General features: G+C 37.8%; 4 protein-coding genes across 4 annotated transcripts; all 4 read left to right on the forward strand.

Moving 5' to 3' along the window:
* Positions 1–275: 275 nt before the first annotated feature.
* On the forward strand, positions 276–6,765 carry LOC144649377 (trace amine-associated receptor 7e-like). The gene is made up of 2 exons (XM_078508865.1): positions 276–937; positions 6,514–6,765. The coding sequence occupies exons 1-2, from the start codon at positions 284–286 to the stop codon at positions 6,763–6,765; spliced, it is 906 nt and encodes a 301-aa protein (XP_078364991.1). The 5' UTR covers positions 276–283.
* A 4,602-nt stretch (positions 6,766–11,367) lies between these two features.
* LOC144652215 (uncharacterized) lies at positions 11,368–12,304 on the forward strand. The gene has a single exon (XM_078512226.1). It carries the CDS (start codon positions 11,384–11,386, stop codon positions 12,302–12,304), a length of 921 nt encoding a protein of 306 aa, XP_078368352.1. The 5' UTR covers positions 11,368–11,383.
* Positions 12,305–17,678: 5,374 nt separating this feature from the next.
* Positions 17,679–18,502, forward strand: LOC144648130 (uncharacterized). The gene is made up of 2 exons (XM_078507762.1): positions 17,679–17,923; positions 18,016–18,502. The coding sequence occupies exons 1-2, from the start codon at positions 17,679–17,681 to the stop codon at positions 18,500–18,502; spliced, it is 732 nt and encodes a 243-aa protein (XP_078363888.1).
* Positions 18,503–18,916: 414 nt separating this feature from the next.
* Positions 18,917–19,856, forward strand: LOC144652739 (trace amine-associated receptor 7c-like). Its single transcript, XM_078512795.1, has one exon. The coding sequence runs from the start codon at positions 18,920–18,922 to the stop codon at positions 19,823–19,825; it is 906 nt and encodes a 301-aa protein (XP_078368921.1). The 5' UTR covers positions 18,917–18,919; the 3' UTR covers positions 19,826–19,856.
* The last annotated feature ends 226 nt before the right edge of the window (positions 19,857–20,082 follow it).

Below are 20,082 nucleotides of genomic sequence, written 5' to 3' on the forward strand. Positions count from 1 at the left end.
GCAAATAATTAATTAAAACATGGTCATTTCTTCCCCACCTCTTTGCTTTAAATGTAATACTTTGAAATTGTGCAACTGAGTTCCTTGATACCTTTCAAAAACTCTGATTTGATACTTGAAGAACAATAGAAACTCGTGCAGTGTCGTTTATCAATCACTAAAATAAAGTTGCTTTAGTTTTTTTCAACGCTGTGGGCGTTTGCCGCTCGAAATTAACATACAGTATAAAAAATTAACAGCTACAGATAGCTACAGCTGTTCGACAGTCATGGTCATCCTCGACATGAACAGGACCAACGTAAATCATCAAAGCTGCTTCTTTTTGAATGTTAATTTGGCAGAAACAGACGGTACCTTTATTGCAAGTATTCTAACATGTATTCTCAATGTAGTGTTTTCTTTGTTAACATCCATTGGAAATTTTATAATTCTTCACGTCATATGGAAGAAAGAAGAACTTCATTCGCCATCTTTGACCCTTTTGTTTTGCCTTGCTGCTTCGGATCTTCTTGTTGGACTAATTTGCCAGCCATTTTACGTAGCGTATCAGATTTCCTGGCTTGTAGACAACTTAAGCGCGTACTGTGTCTTGAGGATGATTCATAGCATATCTGGCTGGATAACGTCCAGCGTGTCTTTGCAAATTTTAAGTGTTTTCTCTGTTGATCGACTTCTCGCTTTGACCCTTAATTTACGATACAACACGATTGTCACAGTTCGCAGAATACTTCAAACTGTTACTTTTCTCTGGACCTTAGCAATAACGGCTGTTATATCAAGACTCTGGATCGTGACTGAGATTTGGATTTTTGTTCCGGTAGTATTATTTTTGCTAACATTTTTTGTTATAACCCTGAGCACCTTAAAAATATTTCAGATTGTTCGCAGACATCAGCGCCAGATAAGCCAGCAACAGCAGAGTGTTCAATTTAACACAGTAAACGTGCTTAAGAGCGGAATTCTCTATCTTTTTAGAATTTTCGGACAAAAAGGTTAAAATCGAATTTTTTTTTATAACGCCAAAATGACCCTTTGGGTGAACTATTTTTGAAAATATTATGTAAAACTTCCAGCGAGTTTTATTTTTTGAGAAAACGAGGAAAGTTTGTAATTCGAGCTCATGCTGTCTGAACGCCAAGGAAAACTAATTAATTGACAGCAATTTCGTGGCATTTTAGATGCGCTCGTTCTCAACTTCAGAAACTTGCCTTGAGTTCATTTTTACATGAGTATTTAACCATCCCTAGGTCTTCCTTTTAAACAGAAAATCTTCCTGAAATATGTAATTGTTGACACATTTTTACCGCGTTAAAAATTCTATCGATCGCAATTTAATTTACATACCGAATTTGACCTAACTTTAGAGGGCTAGAACACCAAGGGTATACGCTTCTATAGGTAAAACATGGGTTCTTCGGAAAGCCCTATTCTTCCCTCTTATCATATCCAAAGCGTTAGTTTGGCCCGTAAAAAGTGAGTGCGCTAGCACGAAAAATATACAGGCAATTTTGACATGTTTCCGCCATAATTTCCATTCTGCAGTCAAACGGGTAATGTCGAACTTAATTGTTAAAACGAATTAAATTTGGTCTTATGCTTCGCCGTTATCAGTTTCAATGAGTTTAATTTTTTGCAACAAAACTACAATATCTCAATTATTAACAGAAAGGAACAGTTTTAATAAAAATAAATAAATAAAGCAACAAACAAGACATGCTCACCTTCATTGTGCCGCCGTTAATTTATGCGAGGGAAGATAATTGTCGCTGTATGTTGTTTTCATTTCCACTGAAGCGTTTCCTTCCACTTCCACAGTTTTTAAATATAAGAATACCCTTTTTACGCATATACATCTCAATTTAGACGACATTCCTGACATTTAGCAAGAAATCTTATCCACCAAAACGGCAAATTCGTGCTATGTGCTGTTTGACTTTACTCGTCACGCAAGAGAATTTATTGATATCATATTTCCAACACAAGTTGACGTGACGTAGGGACGGACCATTGAAATATCCGGTGGGGTGTTGACTTTTTCCAAAAAAAACTGTTTCAAGAAAAAAGGGATGTGACATAGTGCATTGTTGAAAAAACAAAACGAGAACAAAACAAAACTAGGTTCAATAACCATAAGCTTTCCTTCAAACATCGCAAGCATTCACACGACACTGTACTATCAAAGTACATTTGGGACCTGAAAGACAACAACACCGAATTTTCGATCAAGTGGTCCATTGTCACGAGAGCAAGCGCTTACAGGGGAAACCCGTCACGCTGCAATTTGTGTCTGACGGAGAAGCTCTGCATACTATCAGCTGACAGATCCACCCTCTTGAACAAAAGATCTGAGCTTGTTAGCAAGTGCAGGCACGAAAACAAGTACTACGCGGCCAATCAGAGACAGGATCGTTCCAACCGTCCTCCATGAACGTAGTTTAAATTGTATTTCACCGCATCTAACGGTACAGTCTGATGATCGCTTCGTGCGTGAAACTCTGAGTAACTGTCCGTGAAGTTTCTATCTTTAATTATTGTATGTGTAAAAATAAATAGAAAAGAAAGAGTTTTGGGTTGTTCTGATAGACAGGGAGAATGAATAAATTTTTCCGCTACTTCGCCTGCAGAAGACCCTCGCAACTTTTTCCGCTCGCCTTTATTCTCGTTAATCGCATTTTTTCGTGCTACTCCCAAAGTGTTCACCAGGGTTCTAGGTCAGCTACAAGCAAAAGAAATTAGCAATGGTCGCCCGGTTTACGTTTGGCGGATAAAATTTCAGCCGCCGCATGGTTTAAATTACCGTATTTTCTCGATTAAACGCCGGACCTCGATTAAACGCCGGCCTCGTATAAAAGCCGGGTCAAAATTGCTTATTTTTTAATAAACGCCGGGGGCGTTCGTTCGTTGCTATGAATGGAACTAGTTCGGTATGCTACTTTGGAATTTTCAATGAACGCTGGCGTAACATAGCTAGGATGGACGTTGTACAACAAAATATAACCTTATTCACCTAGTTTTCGCATTCCCGTCTTTCTTACTGACGCATTTTCGTTCTTGTGTTAGTGCTTACAGGCGTTGAAATCACGAGAAACCCTCAGTTCGAGGCGTTTATGAACTTAAAACTTTGTATCCATAACCTTTACTTCATGCTCTTTTGTGTAGTTAAAATACCGTTTATGTTCCTTTTGTCATAAATCATGGTCGCAACATAAACGTGTTCAATCCGCAATAATGTACCTTTGAGAAACTGTAAAACTTAGATGGCCAGGGAAAGTTTTTCGGGGCAAAACGAAGAGCAAAATCGCCTTGCTTTGTAAAACTGCCCCTTGGTCTCGGAGATCGACAAAAACAAATCAATCTGAAAATTTGACAGAAATTTGCCTTCCGTTAATAAACGCTCGGCCCGGATTAAACCCCGGCTTCAAATAAACGCCGGGTCCACCAATCCAAGTTCGAAATAATCGCCGGGAGTGCTTAATTGAGAAAATACGGTAATAAAAAAATAGGGAACATCATGATCTGACATACAAATACGAGTTGTAACCACCCTAAATTAATGTTTTTAATGTGTACGGATACTGGATCTTTCCATAATATTCGGACAAAATTTCTTCAGACCTGTAAGAAGTATAGTTGACGTCTATTAGTGTCACACATAAATAGATCAAAATACACTGTTTTTATTTATAAGAATCTAGTTAATAAGAATATCAAGGCTGAAATTTGCGAATTTTTAAAAATATTTTAAGAATAAATCTGAGACTGAGATTTTGAAAAGAATATAATTTTGTGTTGAAATTTGTAAATAGAATAGAACGGACCGTCTCTAAACGGCAAAACCTTTTACTATCCAATAACACGATAAAAATTTGCACTAGCCAAAATGTTCGATGCCCACGATAGTTCGATGAACAGTACATGCAGTGCCGTAGCAAGTGGAGGGCCGGCCAGGGGGGCGTGTCCCCCAGTTTTTTTTCCCGAAAAGTAAAAACAGACCTGTATAAAATGTTGAAAAATAAAATTTTATCTCCCGAGATGTTTGAAACAATAACATTTGTACTTCTTCTCATTTTTTTAACGTACATACGTGCTAATTAAAAGTTCTAAGGCAACTCAGACAGTTTTTAAATAACTACAAACTTACCATGATAGACTACGAGCAGTCCCTATTTTTTCGCAGAGTCCGTCGAGCTTATAGCGAAAAAATTACGCTTCTCGCCTTGCCCCGCCTCCTCCCCCCACGCGTAATTTTTTTCGCTTTTTTCGCTATAAGCTCGACGAACTCTTCGAAAAAAAATTCGCTTCAAGCTCGACGGACTCTGCGAAAAAATAGGGACTGCTCGTAGTCTATTACCATGATGACTCTAAAAGGTGAAACATTTGCTGGTTTCATGATACAGAGACAGTCGGTTTTCTATTTTGTAATTGACGTTAATAGTATTATGCTCTCTTCAATGTGCATTGGTTTGCTAAGACAGTGTAGGAAGTAAAGAATTCGAAATATGCGTAAATCACAAATAGCTCTTGAAAAACGCTGGAAATAGCATTTCCAAGCCTCTGGATTTCAAAATTTTCTGCAGGGGAGGGGGGGGGGGGGGGGTATGCCCCCAGAACCGCTAGCAGCTCGCGCCTCCGGCGCTCACGTGCCCCTCCTCCCTTATTTTACCTTTGCTACGGCACTGACATGATCAATAGATACCCATTGAGTACTAAACGGAAATGTTAAACGATATAAACGAGTATAAGAATGTTCATAAGAATATTTTCATTCTAAATTCAGCAGAAAACCTGAGTCGGAAAAACAACAGATTTATCTAATGGGCGTACAATTAAATATAGACAACTGAAAGCAAGGCTGATCGTATATTACGTGAAAGGTTGACTTGGCGAGACACCACCGCGACTAGAACCGATACAGAAGATTGCAACCGCAGACAGCTTTCTCGTTCTTATTGGGACTCAATGCGGTGTAGCAAATCTAAATGACACCAGCTCGAAGAGCCAACGCAAATATATTGCCCAATAACCCGTACACTGTATCAAGTTCCGTACTTTGCTGGAGGAGGGTGGGGGCAAACATTTTTGACCTACTTGTCTGGAGGATTTTATTCTAGGGCCGGGAACAAGCATTGCAGCGACATTTGGGGGCTCCTGGGACCGTTTAGTTTGCCGATGGGGTTAAAGGGGAGGGATTTGATTATGCCTGTTAAATATATTGTCCCTTTCTTTATCAGAACGTCTTCCCCTGTTCCCCCACAAAATCCAAATGTTTAATACGATCCCTCCACCCCCCCCCCCCCCCCCCAAAAAAAAAAAAAATAAATAAAACTCCTCCTTTAAAAGATGACAACTACTTCTCGTTTTGGTTCTTTCATTACCTTATTTTTTTTTAACTATGCACTATGTCGCATCCCTTTTTTCTTGAAACAGTTTTTTTGGAAAAAGTCAACACCCCATCGGAATATTTCAATGGTCCGTCCCTACGTCACGTCAACTTGTGTTGGAAATATGATATCAATAAATTCCCTTGCGTGACGAGTATAGTCAAACAGCACGTAGCACGAATTTGCCGTTTTGGTGGATAAGATTCTTGCTAAATGTCAGGAATGTCGTCTAAATTGAGATGTATATGCGTAAAAAGGGTATTCTTATATTTAAAACTGAGAAGTGGAAGGAAACGCTTCAGTGGAAATGAAAACAACATACAGCGACAATTCTCTTCCCTCGCATAAATTAACGGCGGCACAATTGCAAGGTGAGCATGTCTTGTTTGTTGCTTTATTTATTTTTTTTTATTAAAACTGTTCCTTTCTGTTAAAAATTGAGATATTGTAGTTTTGTTGCAAAAAATTAAACTCATTGAAACTGATAACGGCGAAGCATAAGACCAAATTTAATTCGTTTTAACAATTAAGTTCGACATTACCCGGTTGACTGCAGAATGGAAATTATGGCGGAAACATGTCAAAATTGCCTGTATATTTTTCGTGCTAGCGCACTCACTCTTTACGGGCCAAACTAACGCTTTGGATATGATAAGAGGGAAGAATAGGGCTTTCCGAAGAACCCATGTTTTACCTATAGAAGCGTATACCCTTGGTGTTCTAGCCCTCTGAAGTTAGGTCAAATTCGGTATGTAAATTAAATTGCGATCGATAGAATTTTTAACGCGGTAAAAATGTGTCAACAATTACATATTTCAGGAAGATTTTCTGTTTAAAAGGAAGACCTAGGGATGGTTAAATACTCATGTAAAAATGAACTCAAGGCAAGTTTCTGAAGTTGAGAACGAGCGCATCTAAAATGCCACGAAATTGCTGTCAATTAATTAGTTTTCCTTGGCGTTCAGACAGCATGAGCTCGAATTACAAACTTTCCTCGTTTTCTCAAAAAATAAAACTCGCTGGAAGTTTTACATAACATTTTCAAAAATAGTTCACCCAAAGCGTCTTTTTGGCGTAATAAAAAAAAAATTCAATTTTAACCTTTTTGTCCGAAAATTCTAAAAAGATAGAGAATTCCGCTCTTAAGTGTAGAAAATCGGCTGTGACCCTTCTTTATGTATACGGCTTGTTTCTTATTTTTTACGTTCCATTTTTTGTGACGATGGTCGTGGAGACATTCACTGGATACACATTAACGGTAAAAATTGCCTATGACTACGTGACAACTGTTGTTTATATTAACTCCTTCCTGAATCCACTCGTGTACTGCTGGAGAATAAAGGAGATAAGGCAAGCCATTAAGAATACGTTGAGAAAAAACTGATTGGGAATCTCAGGACACATACAGTTCGCATAGATGCTTTAAAGGCTGAATCAGCCTGAATTGTACTGACTTTTTAATTTTCTGCTTTAAGGTATATTATTCATGTTTTTAGTAGGGTTCGAAAACGAAAAGTCAAGGAACATTCAGCTCCTCAATGATCCATTTCGTCTAACCATACAGGACATGATTAAATTGTACATGTAGCAAGCCGAATGTCTTTGGCTTTTAACATTTGCTTCTGTTTGTGTCTTACGTTTCAAACGGAATGGTGTAAAATCGAACTAATGAATTATTGAAATTTTTACGTAACAACTGTTGCTTTTATAAACTCCCTTTTTGAATCAATTTGTGTATTGCTGGATTATATTGGAGAAATACGACGAGCTGTTAAGAATACACTAATGAAAAATTTAAGTTACAATACTGATTTCTATGTAGGCCGGCCATGCTAAAATAAGCCATCAAAGTATTAAGAACGTAATAAAGTTAAAACAATATATATTAAAATAGAAAAACTGACATAGTTGATAAATTAAAAATCCTTAAAAGAACGATATAATGTTAAGAATGCTATTGATTATCAGTTAAAAATAACTGCACCTTTACATTAAAGCGCACGATTAGAAGTTTACAGCTTAATTGTGTCAATAAAACCTCAGTTTTTCTAAACTTAGGTGTCAACCAGCAATAAAGGATCGAAAAGAATTGCCTAATTACTATACGTAAACAGTTATAGCATATAAGCACTGCAGAGCACTTACAGATATAAAGATTCTAATATTTAGGCAAGCTTCCTAAACTAGGGAAGGTTGACAAGTGGCAATTCAATATGATTCCTGTTCAACGAGACTGATTTGAAGGAGAATAATCACAGAACTTAGAACAGGTGCTCATTAATTACCTCCAGGAGATTTTCCAGTTTTAATTTTTTTTTTTTGATGTAAGTACAGATATTTTCGGAAGGTAATTTGACATCTGCAACATCCATTCACAATTTAAACATGGCCACAGGATATCTAAACAGGCTATCATTAAAATTGATCATCTTGTTTTATTTTTTTATTTTTTTATTTTTTATGTTTCCTTCCCTCAGTAAAGATAAATTTCAATATGATGCCTGTTTAACGAAACTGATTTGACGGAGAATAATCACAATACTAAGAGCACGTGGCCATCAAAATATCTCAGGAGATTTTCCAGTTTTCATTTTTTTTATGATGTAAGTACAGATATTTTCGGAAGGTAATTTGACATCTGCAACATCCATTCACAAGTTAAACAAGGCCACCGAATATCCCACTAGCCTGTCATTAAAATCAGTCATCTTGTTTTGATTTTTGCTTTATGTTTATGTTTCGTTTCTCAGTGAAGATATTGCCTATTCTGCCTTACTGTTCTTAAGGTAAACAGTATCTGTTTCATAACCGAAACTCATAAATATCTATACTGAGACCTCGGCTGAGAAGACAATACGATAATTTTGAAATCGATATAAGTAATCTTCTTTTTCTTTGACTACCCGGACTGTTTTAAATTATTTGTAAAGAAACACTCTTTGTATATCTTGAACTTAGGCATAGACGAGAAAATTTTATTTACGTTTGGGGATACAAAAATATTTTAACACTTTTCAAATACCTTTTTTATATTGAGTCCGGGGGGGGGGGGGCACTCCCTATAATGGCCTATACGGGGAGGCTCCGCCCGAAAGGGGTACCTTTTTCACGCTTCAGGTATATAAAAGGGTAGGAATTTCACAAGTTCAGGTATGTGAAAGGGTAGGGAAATCTGTCATTTAGGTATTTAAAGGGGCCTTAAACAAAAATATTTCGAACAGACGTACCTTATGGCTGTATCATTTTAATTTATTAAACGCTACATAAAAATGAGAATAAGACTTCCTGTTTTAGGTATATGTCATGTCATTTAGGTATGTGAAAGAGGTACCTTTTTTCAATAAAAGGTATACGAAAGGGGTGCCTTTTCTGTCAAAATAGTATATAAAAGGGTAAGGGGTTGGACCTCGGGGCGGAGCCTCCCCGTATCAAACCTTTTCAAGTAGCCCCCCCGGGTATTGAGTCCCTGTTGCTCAGATTTTTAGCATCTTCGAGTTTCATTGATCTTTCTATAACACCGGCATTAATTTTATTAGCAACACATCAAGAGCGTTTTTTTTTCTTGTTAAATCTGCAGCGTAATAAAATACCAATAATTATTTTGAAACATGAACATTTATGTGATGTGATTTGTCGATTCCCACCCCCTTGCCGTTTAAGTCATGGTTGAATTTGCGCAAATACTACCGACTTCCTTGATAACTCTCAAGAACTCAAAAGACACAAAATAATGGAAATCACGTAGTGTCGATAATTAGTCACTTAAATGAAGGAGATTTTAATTTGTTTATCGCCGCAGGTGTTGAGAGCAGATGTGCCACCCAAAATCAACATATAAGTTTAACAGCTAGAGCTGGTCGTAGCTTTGGTCGTCTTCGACATGAACAGAACCAAGGAAAATAATCTTAGCTGCTTCTTTATGAATGTTAATTTGGAAAAAACAGACAGTACTTTTCTTGCAAGTATTCTCACCTGTATTCTCAATACAGTGTTTTCGTTTTTGACATCTACTGGAAATTTAATCATTCTTCATGTCATCAGGAAAAAACAAGAACTGCACTCGCCATCCTTCCTCCTGTTATTTAACCTTGCTGCTTCGGATCTCCTCGTTGGACTGATTTGCCAGCCATTTTACGTGGCGTATCAGATTGCCGAACTTCTAGACAACTTTGGAGCATATTGTGTCTTGAGAATGATTCAGAACATATCTAGTTCGATCACATCTAGCGTGTCTTTAGCAACTTTAAGTGTGATCTCTGTTGATCGACTTCTCGCTTTACTTCTTCAATTACGATACAACACGATTGTCACCGTTCGCGGAATGTTTCAAACTGTTGTATTTCTCTGGACCTTTGTTACAACTGTCGTTATATCGAGACTTTGGATAGCGGCGAACCGTTGGATTTTTGTTCCGGCGGTATTATTTCTTGTAACATCTCTTGTTATAACCCTGAGCGCCTTGAAAACATTTCAGATCGTTCGCAGACATCTGCGCCAGATTAGCCAGCAACAGCAGAGTGTTCAAATCAACACGGTGAACGTGCTTAAATGTAGGAAATCTGCTGTGACTGTACTTTATGTCTACAGTTTGTTCCTGATTTGTTACGTTCCATTTTTTGTGGCCGTGGCCATGCAGACGTTCACTGGTACACATTAACGGTGAAAATCACCTATGACTACGTAACAACTGCTGTTTATACTAACTCCTTCCTGAATCCACTCGTGTACTGCTGGAGAATAAAGGAGATTAAGCGAGCCATTAAATACGTTTAGAAGAAACTGATTAGAAGGACCGGAAACCTCAGTGCACTTGATTATAGTTGCTTACTTTAAATCAAATATCTAAGATGCATTAACTTGAACTGTACTAATTTTTGTGCCAGTTTTTTTAATGTTAAGGAAGTGGACAAGGAATGACTGTTGTGTTTTATTGGGGTTTGACAACGAAAAGTCTGAAAGCAATTAAGCTCTTTGAAAATCCATTGTCTATTTTTTTTCAAACCACACAGGACATGGTTAAATTGTCACACTCGAATGTCTTTAGCCTTTAGCATTTTCTTCTGTTCGCGTCTTTCTTTTCAAACGGAATGATGTAGAATCGAACTTCAATTTTATTTAATATTTACTTGCATAGATGGTAGATTTTGTGTGTTAGATTTTTTTAAACAGTCAGTATGTAATTTCAATAAATTGTAACTGAAATAAAGATCTTGAATTAAACTTGTTTGTCGACTACCTGGGTTTTTTAATTATATGTGAACAAACACTCTTTGTTTGTTAATTTGCAATCCTTGGGATATAAAAATTTCTTGCCTTTTTAAAAAATTCTTTTATGCCGAGTCGCTGCAGCTCAGTTTTCAAGCCACTACATATTTCACTGATCATTGGGCAATTGACATATAAAAAAACGTTTCTTCTTGTTAAACCTGCAAGAAAAATATAATTACGTCCAGTAATTAATTTGAAACTTTCAGTTTATTTTTTTTGTAAAATGATTGGTCAGTTCCAACCCCCTGTGTACTGTACATGCCATGTTTGAATAGCGAAGCGCGCGTGTTCTAAAAATAGAATGCAAATGAACATAACCACCACGAGGCTCAGACAACATCAGCGTGTTCTGAGAGAAATAGAAGAAATCTAGGCGAAGTTTTCGTTTTATGAAAGAGTTTTAGGAACACCGGCTGTGTTACGAAGTTTTTAAGGGAAATCGTCCGCCATTTCCGTTTGTTTGTCTGAGTCTTGTCTAGTCGTGACATCTCTCGCTCGCTTCGTTATTTGTGCAACTGACTTCTTTGATACATCTCAAGAACTCTAAAATGATACTAAACAAAAAAGGAAATGGTGGAGTGTCAATAAGCAGGCACTAATTTGAAGGTGCTTTAATTCGTTTATCGCTGCAGGTGTTGAGCGCAGATGTGCCACGAAAAATTAACATATAAGTTAGACAGTTAGCATGTAAGTTAAACAGTTAGAGCTCGTCGAAATTTATTGTCGTCTTCGACATGAACAGAACCAATGCAAGTCATATAAACTGCTTCTTTTTGAACGTGAATTTGGAAGAAACGCACGATACATTTATCGCAGGTATCCTAACATGTGCTCTCAATGTAGTGTTTTCTTTGATAACATCCACTGGAAATTCAATAATTCTTCATGTCATCTGGACAAAACAAGAACTTCATTCGCCATCTTTTATCCTTTTGTTTTGCCTTGCTACTTCGGATCTCCTCGTTGGACTGATCTGCCAGCCATTTTACGTGGCGTATAAGATTGCCGAACTTGCAGAACACTTAAGCGCATATTGCGTCTTGAGAATGATTCAGAACATGTCTGGTTCGATCACATTTAGCGTGTCTTTGGCAACTTTAAGTGTTGTCTCTGTTGATCGACTTCTCGCTTTAATTCTTCATTTACGATACAACTCGATTGTCACCGTTCGTCGAATACTTCAAACTGTTATTTTCCTCTGGATCTTAGCCATAACTGCCGTTACATCGAGACTTTGGATCGTGTCGTATCGTTGGATTATTGCTCCAGTGGTATTATTTCTGTTAACATTTCTTGTTATAACTCTGAGCACCTTGAAAATATTTCAGATCGTTCGCAGACATCAGCGCCAGATAAGCCAGCAACAGCAAAGTGTTCAAGGTAACACGCGCACGGTAAACGTGCTCAAGTGTAGGAAATCTGCCGTGACTGTACTTTATGTATACGGTTTGTACTTGATTTTCTACGTTCCAGCTTTTGTGCTGGTGGCCGTGCAGTCGGTGCAGACATTCACTGGATACACATTAACGGTAAAAATCGCCTATGACTACGTGGCAACTGCTGTTTATATTAACTCCTTCCTGAATCCACTCGTGTACTGCTGGAGAATAAAGGAGATAAGGCGAGCCATTAAGAATACGTTGCGGAGAAACTGATTAGAAAGAGCATAAAGCACTGGATAATAATTGCTGATGAATGAGTGGACTTTGACAACGAAACGTCATGGATCCAGAACTTTCAGCGGCTTTGATAATCATTTCTTTCTTTAAAAAAAAAAAACAGAGGCCACACTAATAGTGACCTGGTCTTACTTAAACGAACTAAACAATGCATGAAAATTCTTAGAAAAGGTGGTTTAGCTACGGAAGAATAGGACAGTAGCGACCTAAAGCTTAAAATCGTTTGTCCGACGTTTTCAGGGTTGACACTAGTTTTACTTGGATAAAATCACTTTAAAACTACTGATTACGTTTACCGTAATCGCATCAAGGAGAATGAATTTATGCCTTTCTTTAGTTCTTCAAAGGTTATTTTGTTAATCACTGAGTGCACCCTCATAATTCTAGCATAGTTAACACAAAGTTTAGAACACTTTTTCATGATACTGCCCCTTTAAATTGTCACAAGCCGAATTGCTTCTGTTTGCGTCTTACGTTTCAAACGGATTGATGTAAAATAAAAGTAATGAATTATAAAAACTTTATTTAATCTGTAAAGCGAAGCAGGTCGAAAAACCTTTTGGTATATCTACAAAATACAGTATCAACCGGATACCGACAGGAATTAGACGAAACTAACAGATTCTTGTAAAGCTGGCGAAGAAGAGTTAAAGACCGCATATTTCTGGAAAGCACAAAAGGCCGAGTGGAAATTAAGAAAAGCCTTAAAATATTCGAATAATTGTTTGTGGTGTCGAAAGCCACTGCGCATGGAACTCGGCATGAGAACGTACTTCAGGTGCTTCGAATTCAGCTGAGTGAGTACCGAAAATGACGGAGCATTAACCATTTAATATCTTGTTACTGACGGCCTGTTAGTCAATTTCGTGATGCAGAACCTATTCAAAATAAGACGAGGAATCTGCCCACACGGACTTTGAGTATTAAAAACTTTTATCTCAAACACAAAACGTCACCAAACGTTGTGGCTTTATCTATAATGGAAACCATATCAGAATTAGCAAATCCCCCCTCAGATGCAGGCAGACATCCTTCAGTATACGTGCACCCAACGATGATTTCCTATCTTTTAATTTTGAAACTGCAAGTATGACGGCTTAAGCCGAGAGGAATTCGAAAGCCCGATCACATTGTCAACTGCATCTCTCACATCACCAAAGTCAACTCTTAGTTCGGCTGCTGTAACATTAGAACGCTGTCTCAGGTGGGCAGAACAGCCAATGTAGTGAATGAGTTAACAAGTATAGACTGGACATACTCGAAGTAAGTGAAATGAGATGGACTGGATTTGATGAACTGAACACCAACACTGGTGAATACATCTTGTACTTGGGATTAATTAGAGGAAGAACACCGGAAAAGAGTTGGTCTTGTCCTATGGAAATATAATTATAAGCAAGAACAGCACTACTGAGATAGAACCCGGTCAGTGATAGGATTATAAGTCTTCTACATGCTAGTTTCAAGTCAAGATATGCACGACTCACAATAATACTGATCAACACACTAAGCAACTAATGATGTGGATGAAGGAAGCGGGAAGACCCAGGCATGGCATGCTGATCGCCATGACGCCAATACCAAAGTAGGCAAAGACCACCGAGGATGGGAAAGAGCCATGGGAGGGCAAGGAATAAATAGGAACGATAAATGAGAATGGTGAGAGGACCTTGTCATCGGTGGAACACTGTTTAAGTGTCTTTGTCAGAGAAAGTGTTCCAGACCTTGGAAGTCGGGGTTCAACCGATTTTCCTGAAACTTACTGCAGAAGTTGGCCTTGATGAGATATTCCAAAAGCCATTTGGATTTGGTTATCTGACTTTTACTTTCAAAGTTCCAGGGGTTGTCCCATATTGAGCCTTCAAATCATGAAAAATCCTGTTTTTGAAGGAGTAAGTTTGCATTTGTATAAAATCAAACACATAAAACCTTTTGACTAAATACTTGTAGGCTGTGATTCTACTGGCTATTTAATAATTCCATATAATTTAAGTGATTTTTACATGTAACGTTTGTTATGTATTTTAATAAGCGCAATAAAGACATTTTATTTATTATTTTATTTATTTATTTTTATTTATAAATGCTCTTTCATTTCATATATGCCGATTCGGCATAGAGGGATTTGACAGTGTGAGGCATGGCACGAAATTTGGCCAACTTTTGATGAGAAAACCACTACCCAAAATTGCCCAAATTTAGATGTTCATATTTTTTTAATTGCCTAACTAGCAAAAAAAGACACTTATATTTTATATCAGGAGTTATCCCAATGCATGTAGAACAAAATTCAGTTGAGAAAAATTTGGGCTGTGTAATTTTTTAGTTCTTTAATGACGCATTTTGAAGCACACCCTGACCTAATTTGCATATTGTCAAAACCAATAGTTTAACATCCATACTTATTTTATTTATTTCCAAACACTTTAATTTGCCTTGGTGATGCTTAAAGTTCTTAGGAAAGCTGTTATCACAGTAGCAACGCGAGTAAACATAAATTTTGACTGTTAAAATTGCCAAAAAAAAAATGGAAAATCAATACTGATGAAATCAGTTCTTTCCGCTCAAAAGCGGTCTTTTTGGACCGGTAGCGCGAAAATTTCTAGAAAATTTACCTTACTTCTGTTTTCCTCCAAATTTGGAGAACGGGAAGCTGATATGATTAGCCAATTACAGAGCGGTTTTGGGCCAAGACACTTGAATGTGCCTTACATGACCAATTTTTCACAAGCGTTACCCGTGTTTGCTTAAAAAATTCCAACATGGCGGAATAAACAGCTTTTAAAAGCAGGTGAAGATGGTTTTTGAGAAGGAAGTTGATCCAAAAGGTTTTTCAAGTCTCAAACAAAGTTATTTGGACGGTTAGCTCGAGATTCGAAGCGAAAAGTTGAGGTAAATGATATTTTATTTTGCTTCGCACATGTTTGGGTCTGTTCGCGATATGAGCACATGTTCTTCAAAATGCGACAAAAAACCGTTCGGATCGCCGTTGTTTTATTTTTAGAAACTCGCCTTTATCATAAAAAATTAGTCCTTTGTCGTGTTTGGGAATGTAAAGCTCAATTTCTTTGATTAACACTCGTTTTGTAGGGATTATGCAGCCGTGAGTAGCTGCACGTAACTTGAGCTCTGACCAGTCGTTGCCATGGTAACTGAAATGCGATCCTTCTGTTTACGCAAGAATAAAATAATAATTAATTCCCTGTTTGGTCTTTTTTAATTCGGTTTTTAAGACCAATTTTGTCTTAGAACACGGAAAATGATTACTTGGACCTTAAAATTTACACAGTGGAGCGTTTTTGCACTATTTCAGTTTTGCCTAAATTTTGGGACTTATTTTACTCGCCTTATTACTGCTGATAGCAGCTTTCCTAAGAACTTTAAGCCTCACCAAGGCAAATTAAAGTGTTTGGAAATAAATAAAATAAGTATGGATGTTAAACTATTGGTTTTGACAATATGCAAATTAGGTCAGGGTGTGCTTCAAAATGCGTCATTAAAGAACTAAAAAATTACACGGCCCAAATTTTTCTCAACTGAATTTTGTTCTACATGCATTGGGATGACTCCTGATATAAAATATAAGTGTCTTTTTTTGCTAAATTAAATGAACATCTAAATTTGGGCAATTTTGGGTAGTGGTTTTCTCATCAAAAGTTGGCCAAATTTCGTGCCATGCCTCACACTGTCAAATCCCTCTATGCCGAATCGGCATATATGAAATGAAAGAGCATTTATAAATAAAAATAAATAAATAAAATAATAAATAAAATGTCTTTATTGCGCTTATTAAAATACATAACAAACGTTACATGTAAAAATCACTTAAATTATATGGAATTATTAAATAGCCAGTAGAATCACAGCCTACAAGTTTTTAGTCAAAAGGTTTTATGTGTTTGATTTTATACAAATGCAAACTTACTCCTTCAAAAACAGGATTTTTCATGATTTGAAGGCTCAATATGGGACAACCCCTGGAACTTTGAAAGTAAAAGTCAGATAACCAAATCCAAATGGCTTTTGGAATATCTCATCAAGGCCAACTTCTGCAGTAAGTTTCAGGAAAATCGGTTGAACCCCGACTTCCAAGGTCTGGAACACTTTCTCTGACAATGACACTTAAGCACAGATATATTCACAAGTTTACCTGGATCTCACCAAATGGTCAAGATTGTAACTAAATTGATCACATCGTAGTCATGGAAGGTATAGGAGGTCTCTACTCGACACCAGTGCGATGAGAGAGACGGATGCCAGCAGCGACCATCATCTTGCACTGGCAAGGGTGAAGCTGAAGTTGTGCAGAGCTAAGAGGAAGAGGAAGAAAGGGAAAAAACTGTAGGATACAATGAAACTCAGGGACCAGGAAATCAAACAGCAGTTCTGCATTGAAGTCCGAAAAAGATTCGAAGCATTGGCCAACAATGAAGACAAGACTGTAATGACAGTAATGAGGATGACAGTATTAAGCAGAGTTGGTTGCAGTTGAAGAATGTATATAATGAGAGTACAGAGGCTGCCCTCGGAGAAAGGAGAAGGATGAAGCATACTGGTTTGGTGCCGAATCATACAGGAGAATGGACTGGAGAAGACAGATCGAAGAGCAACTTGGGCAAGTCAAATCTGAGCGACTGAAAGAGCAGAATTCAGAAGAGTAAAGAAGAAAGGATAATAGGGTAAAAGCGAGTGCAGTGGTTGATAAGAGAACAATGGTGGACAACATTGCGGAAGAGCGGCAAATGCAACTAGGAGCAACAACATCAGTGACCTCTACCAGCTGACCAAGCAGATTGTCCAGGTAAAGAGAAACACAATGGCAGCCATTCGCAACAGAGTTGGGAAGCTTTAATTCTAATGAATGAAGACGAAATCCAAAAAAGATGGAAGGATCATTTTGACCAAGTGCTGAACGTGGACTCTACAAGTACTGATGTGCCAAGCAACATTGGCCCTGTTGTTTACAGCAACTACCAGAAAGAATCAGAGATATCGGAAGCTTAGATAAGAGGTGCCATTTCAAGACTAAAGAACAAAAATGTCCAGGAATGGACTCCAACAGTGCAGAAATGCTTAAGTGCACGTAGCCTGTGTACAGCGGTCCCCCTTCAAGTGCACGCAAGACACTGCAATCAAGAAGCTCCATATGCCCTTCAACAAGATTATGGCTGGCTGAGCAGAGGATCCAATCAGACCGGAGAAGATCGCTCGTTATACAAACCCCGAACACATGTGACAACTTCCGTGGTATATCTCTCCTATCAGTGCTATCAAAGATCTGTAGAAATCTAATTGATAGAGAAAGGTGTAGATGGGAAGCTTCATCAAGAAAAGTCTGGTGAGACAAATAATGGGGACAATGAGACAGATATTCACACTCAGAACATCCTGGAGTAGTGTATGGAATAGCAGGCTCCCAATTAAATTAACTTTGTTGTCCCCAGAAAAAGCCTTTGATAGCGTCATCATAGAGAAGCCATGGACAGAAATGCAGGAATACGGCTTTCCTAGCATGTACATCAACATTATCAGAGATCTGTACGATCAGAGCTCAAGCTGCGTCCTTAGGAAGAAAGAACATCACACTGGTGTAAGGTGAGAAGTTGTGTGATGCAGGGCTGTGTCATGTCAAGCTTCATCTTCGTGATCGTGATTGATTGGTCATAAAAAAATACGCTTAATAAAAGAAAAAGGCTGCGTTGGAATCTCACCACCTTTCGAAAAGATTTGGACTACGCAGATGATATTGCACTCTTAGCAAGCAGACATAGCGACATGCAGGAGAAGACATCCCGCCTCCACGATACAGCTGAAGTTGTTGGGCTAAGCGTTAACCCCAGCAAAACGAAGACCATGCGCCTAAATAGAAAGAGGAGCGATTCCATCACTGTTGAAGGCAATCAACTGGAAGACGTCGAAGCATTCACTTACCTTGGTGCAATGCTAGACAAGCAAAGTGAAAGGGAGTCAGACATCAAGCAAGGACTGGCCCTTGTCAGAAATGCTTTCGCTTCTCGTCAGCCTCTTTGGGAATCATCAAAGTACAGCTCTAAAACCAAGCTGCACATTAGAGTTGGAATTGGTAGGAGGGCGGAACAGCAGCTGCGAAAGATGCAGAGGGGGAAAAAGCTATTTTCAATGGCCTCCATCGTCTTCCGCAGCGCGAAGATGTAAACTGAAAGTACGTACAATGAAAACAGAGACAAGATTTTTGAAGCAACACACTAAAAGTTTTGATAATTAAGATAAATTTCTGCGAGAAAGAGTACTTCTGCTCTCAGGCGACGAGAATGGAAATTGATAAGTAAACAGTGAACAGCGTATAAGTGTATATGGAAATTCAAAACAAATTAAGCAAACATAAATTTTTCCAACGTTGTTACTAGTTTTTGATTGGTCAAGAGGATCTGTCTCTCATACTTTATAATTGCAAGTGCTATGTTAATTTTTTTTATACGACTATGAAACATTAATCAATTTAATTATTTTGATATGACATTTCGTATAACAGCTGCCACACTCATCGTTAGAGGCATATAAGTTTGTTATCTGTTCCTTTGCATTTATTAACAATCAAACAGTCTGTACAGTATGAACAAAACCAGCATTAATCACTTGAGCTGCTCCTTTCTCGAAGTAAACTGGGAAAAAACGAAAGATGCTTTTATCGCAAGTATTCTAACATGTATTCTCAATGCAGTGTTTTCTTTGATAACAACTACTGGAAATTTGGTCATCCTTTATGTCATCTGGAAAAAACAAGAACTTCACTCGCCATCGTTCTTCCTTTTGTTTTGCCTCGCAGCTTCCGATCTTCTCGTTGGACTGATCTGTCAGCCGTTTTACGTGGCGTATAAAATTTCCGAACTTGCAGACAACTTTAGAACGTACTGTGCCTTGAGAATGATTCAGATTATATCTAGCTGGATAACGGGTAGCATGTGTTTGTCAACTTTAAGTGTGATCTCTGTTGATCGACTTCTCGCTTTAATTCTTCATTTACGATACAACACGACTGTCACAGTTCGCAGAATTTTTCAAACTGTTGTTTTCCTTTGGATCTTAGCCATAACTGCCGTTATATCGAGACTGTGGATCGAGACGAGTCGTTGGATTTTTGCTCCAGTGGTAGCATTTTTGCTATCATTTCTTGTTATAACTCTCAGCACGTTGAAAATATTTCAGATCGTTCGCAGACATCAGCGCCAGATAAGCCAGCAGCAGCAAAGTGTTCAATTAAACACGGTAAATGTGCTCAAGTGTAGAAAATCTGCTGTGACTGTACTTTATGTTTACGGCTTGTTGTTGATTTTCTACGTTCCATTTTTGGTGACGATGTTTGTGCAGACCTTCACTGGATACACATTACAAGTGAAAATCGCCTATGACTACGTGACAACTGTTGTTTTTATTAACTCCTTTTTAAATCCCCTTGTGTATTGCTATAGAATTGAAGCAATTCGCCGAGCTGTTAAAAATATACTGAGAAAAAACTGATTGAAAGAGCAAACCTCAGTACACTTGATAGGAATTGGCTACTTTAAATTGAGAAGCTTTGGTGCATCTTAATTGTACTTGCATTTTCTGGAAACGTCTATACTGTAAAACGTATTTAAACTTATATAAATATTTTCTTATTTTGAATTGTTATTGTACCTTTCTATTCAGCTCCATTGCAATCCGTATTTTAATTATATTTTTTATGATTATAATTCCATTGTAGTTTTTATCGTGAATTGTCATTGAGAAGACCC

Source organism: Oculina patagonica, chromosome 4, assembly GCF_052425735.1.
Source record: "Oculina patagonica isolate OP01 chromosome 4, crgOcupat, whole genome shotgun sequence".
Classification (NCBI taxonomy): Eukaryota; Metazoa; Cnidaria; class Anthozoa; order Scleractinia; family Oculinidae; genus Oculina; species Oculina patagonica.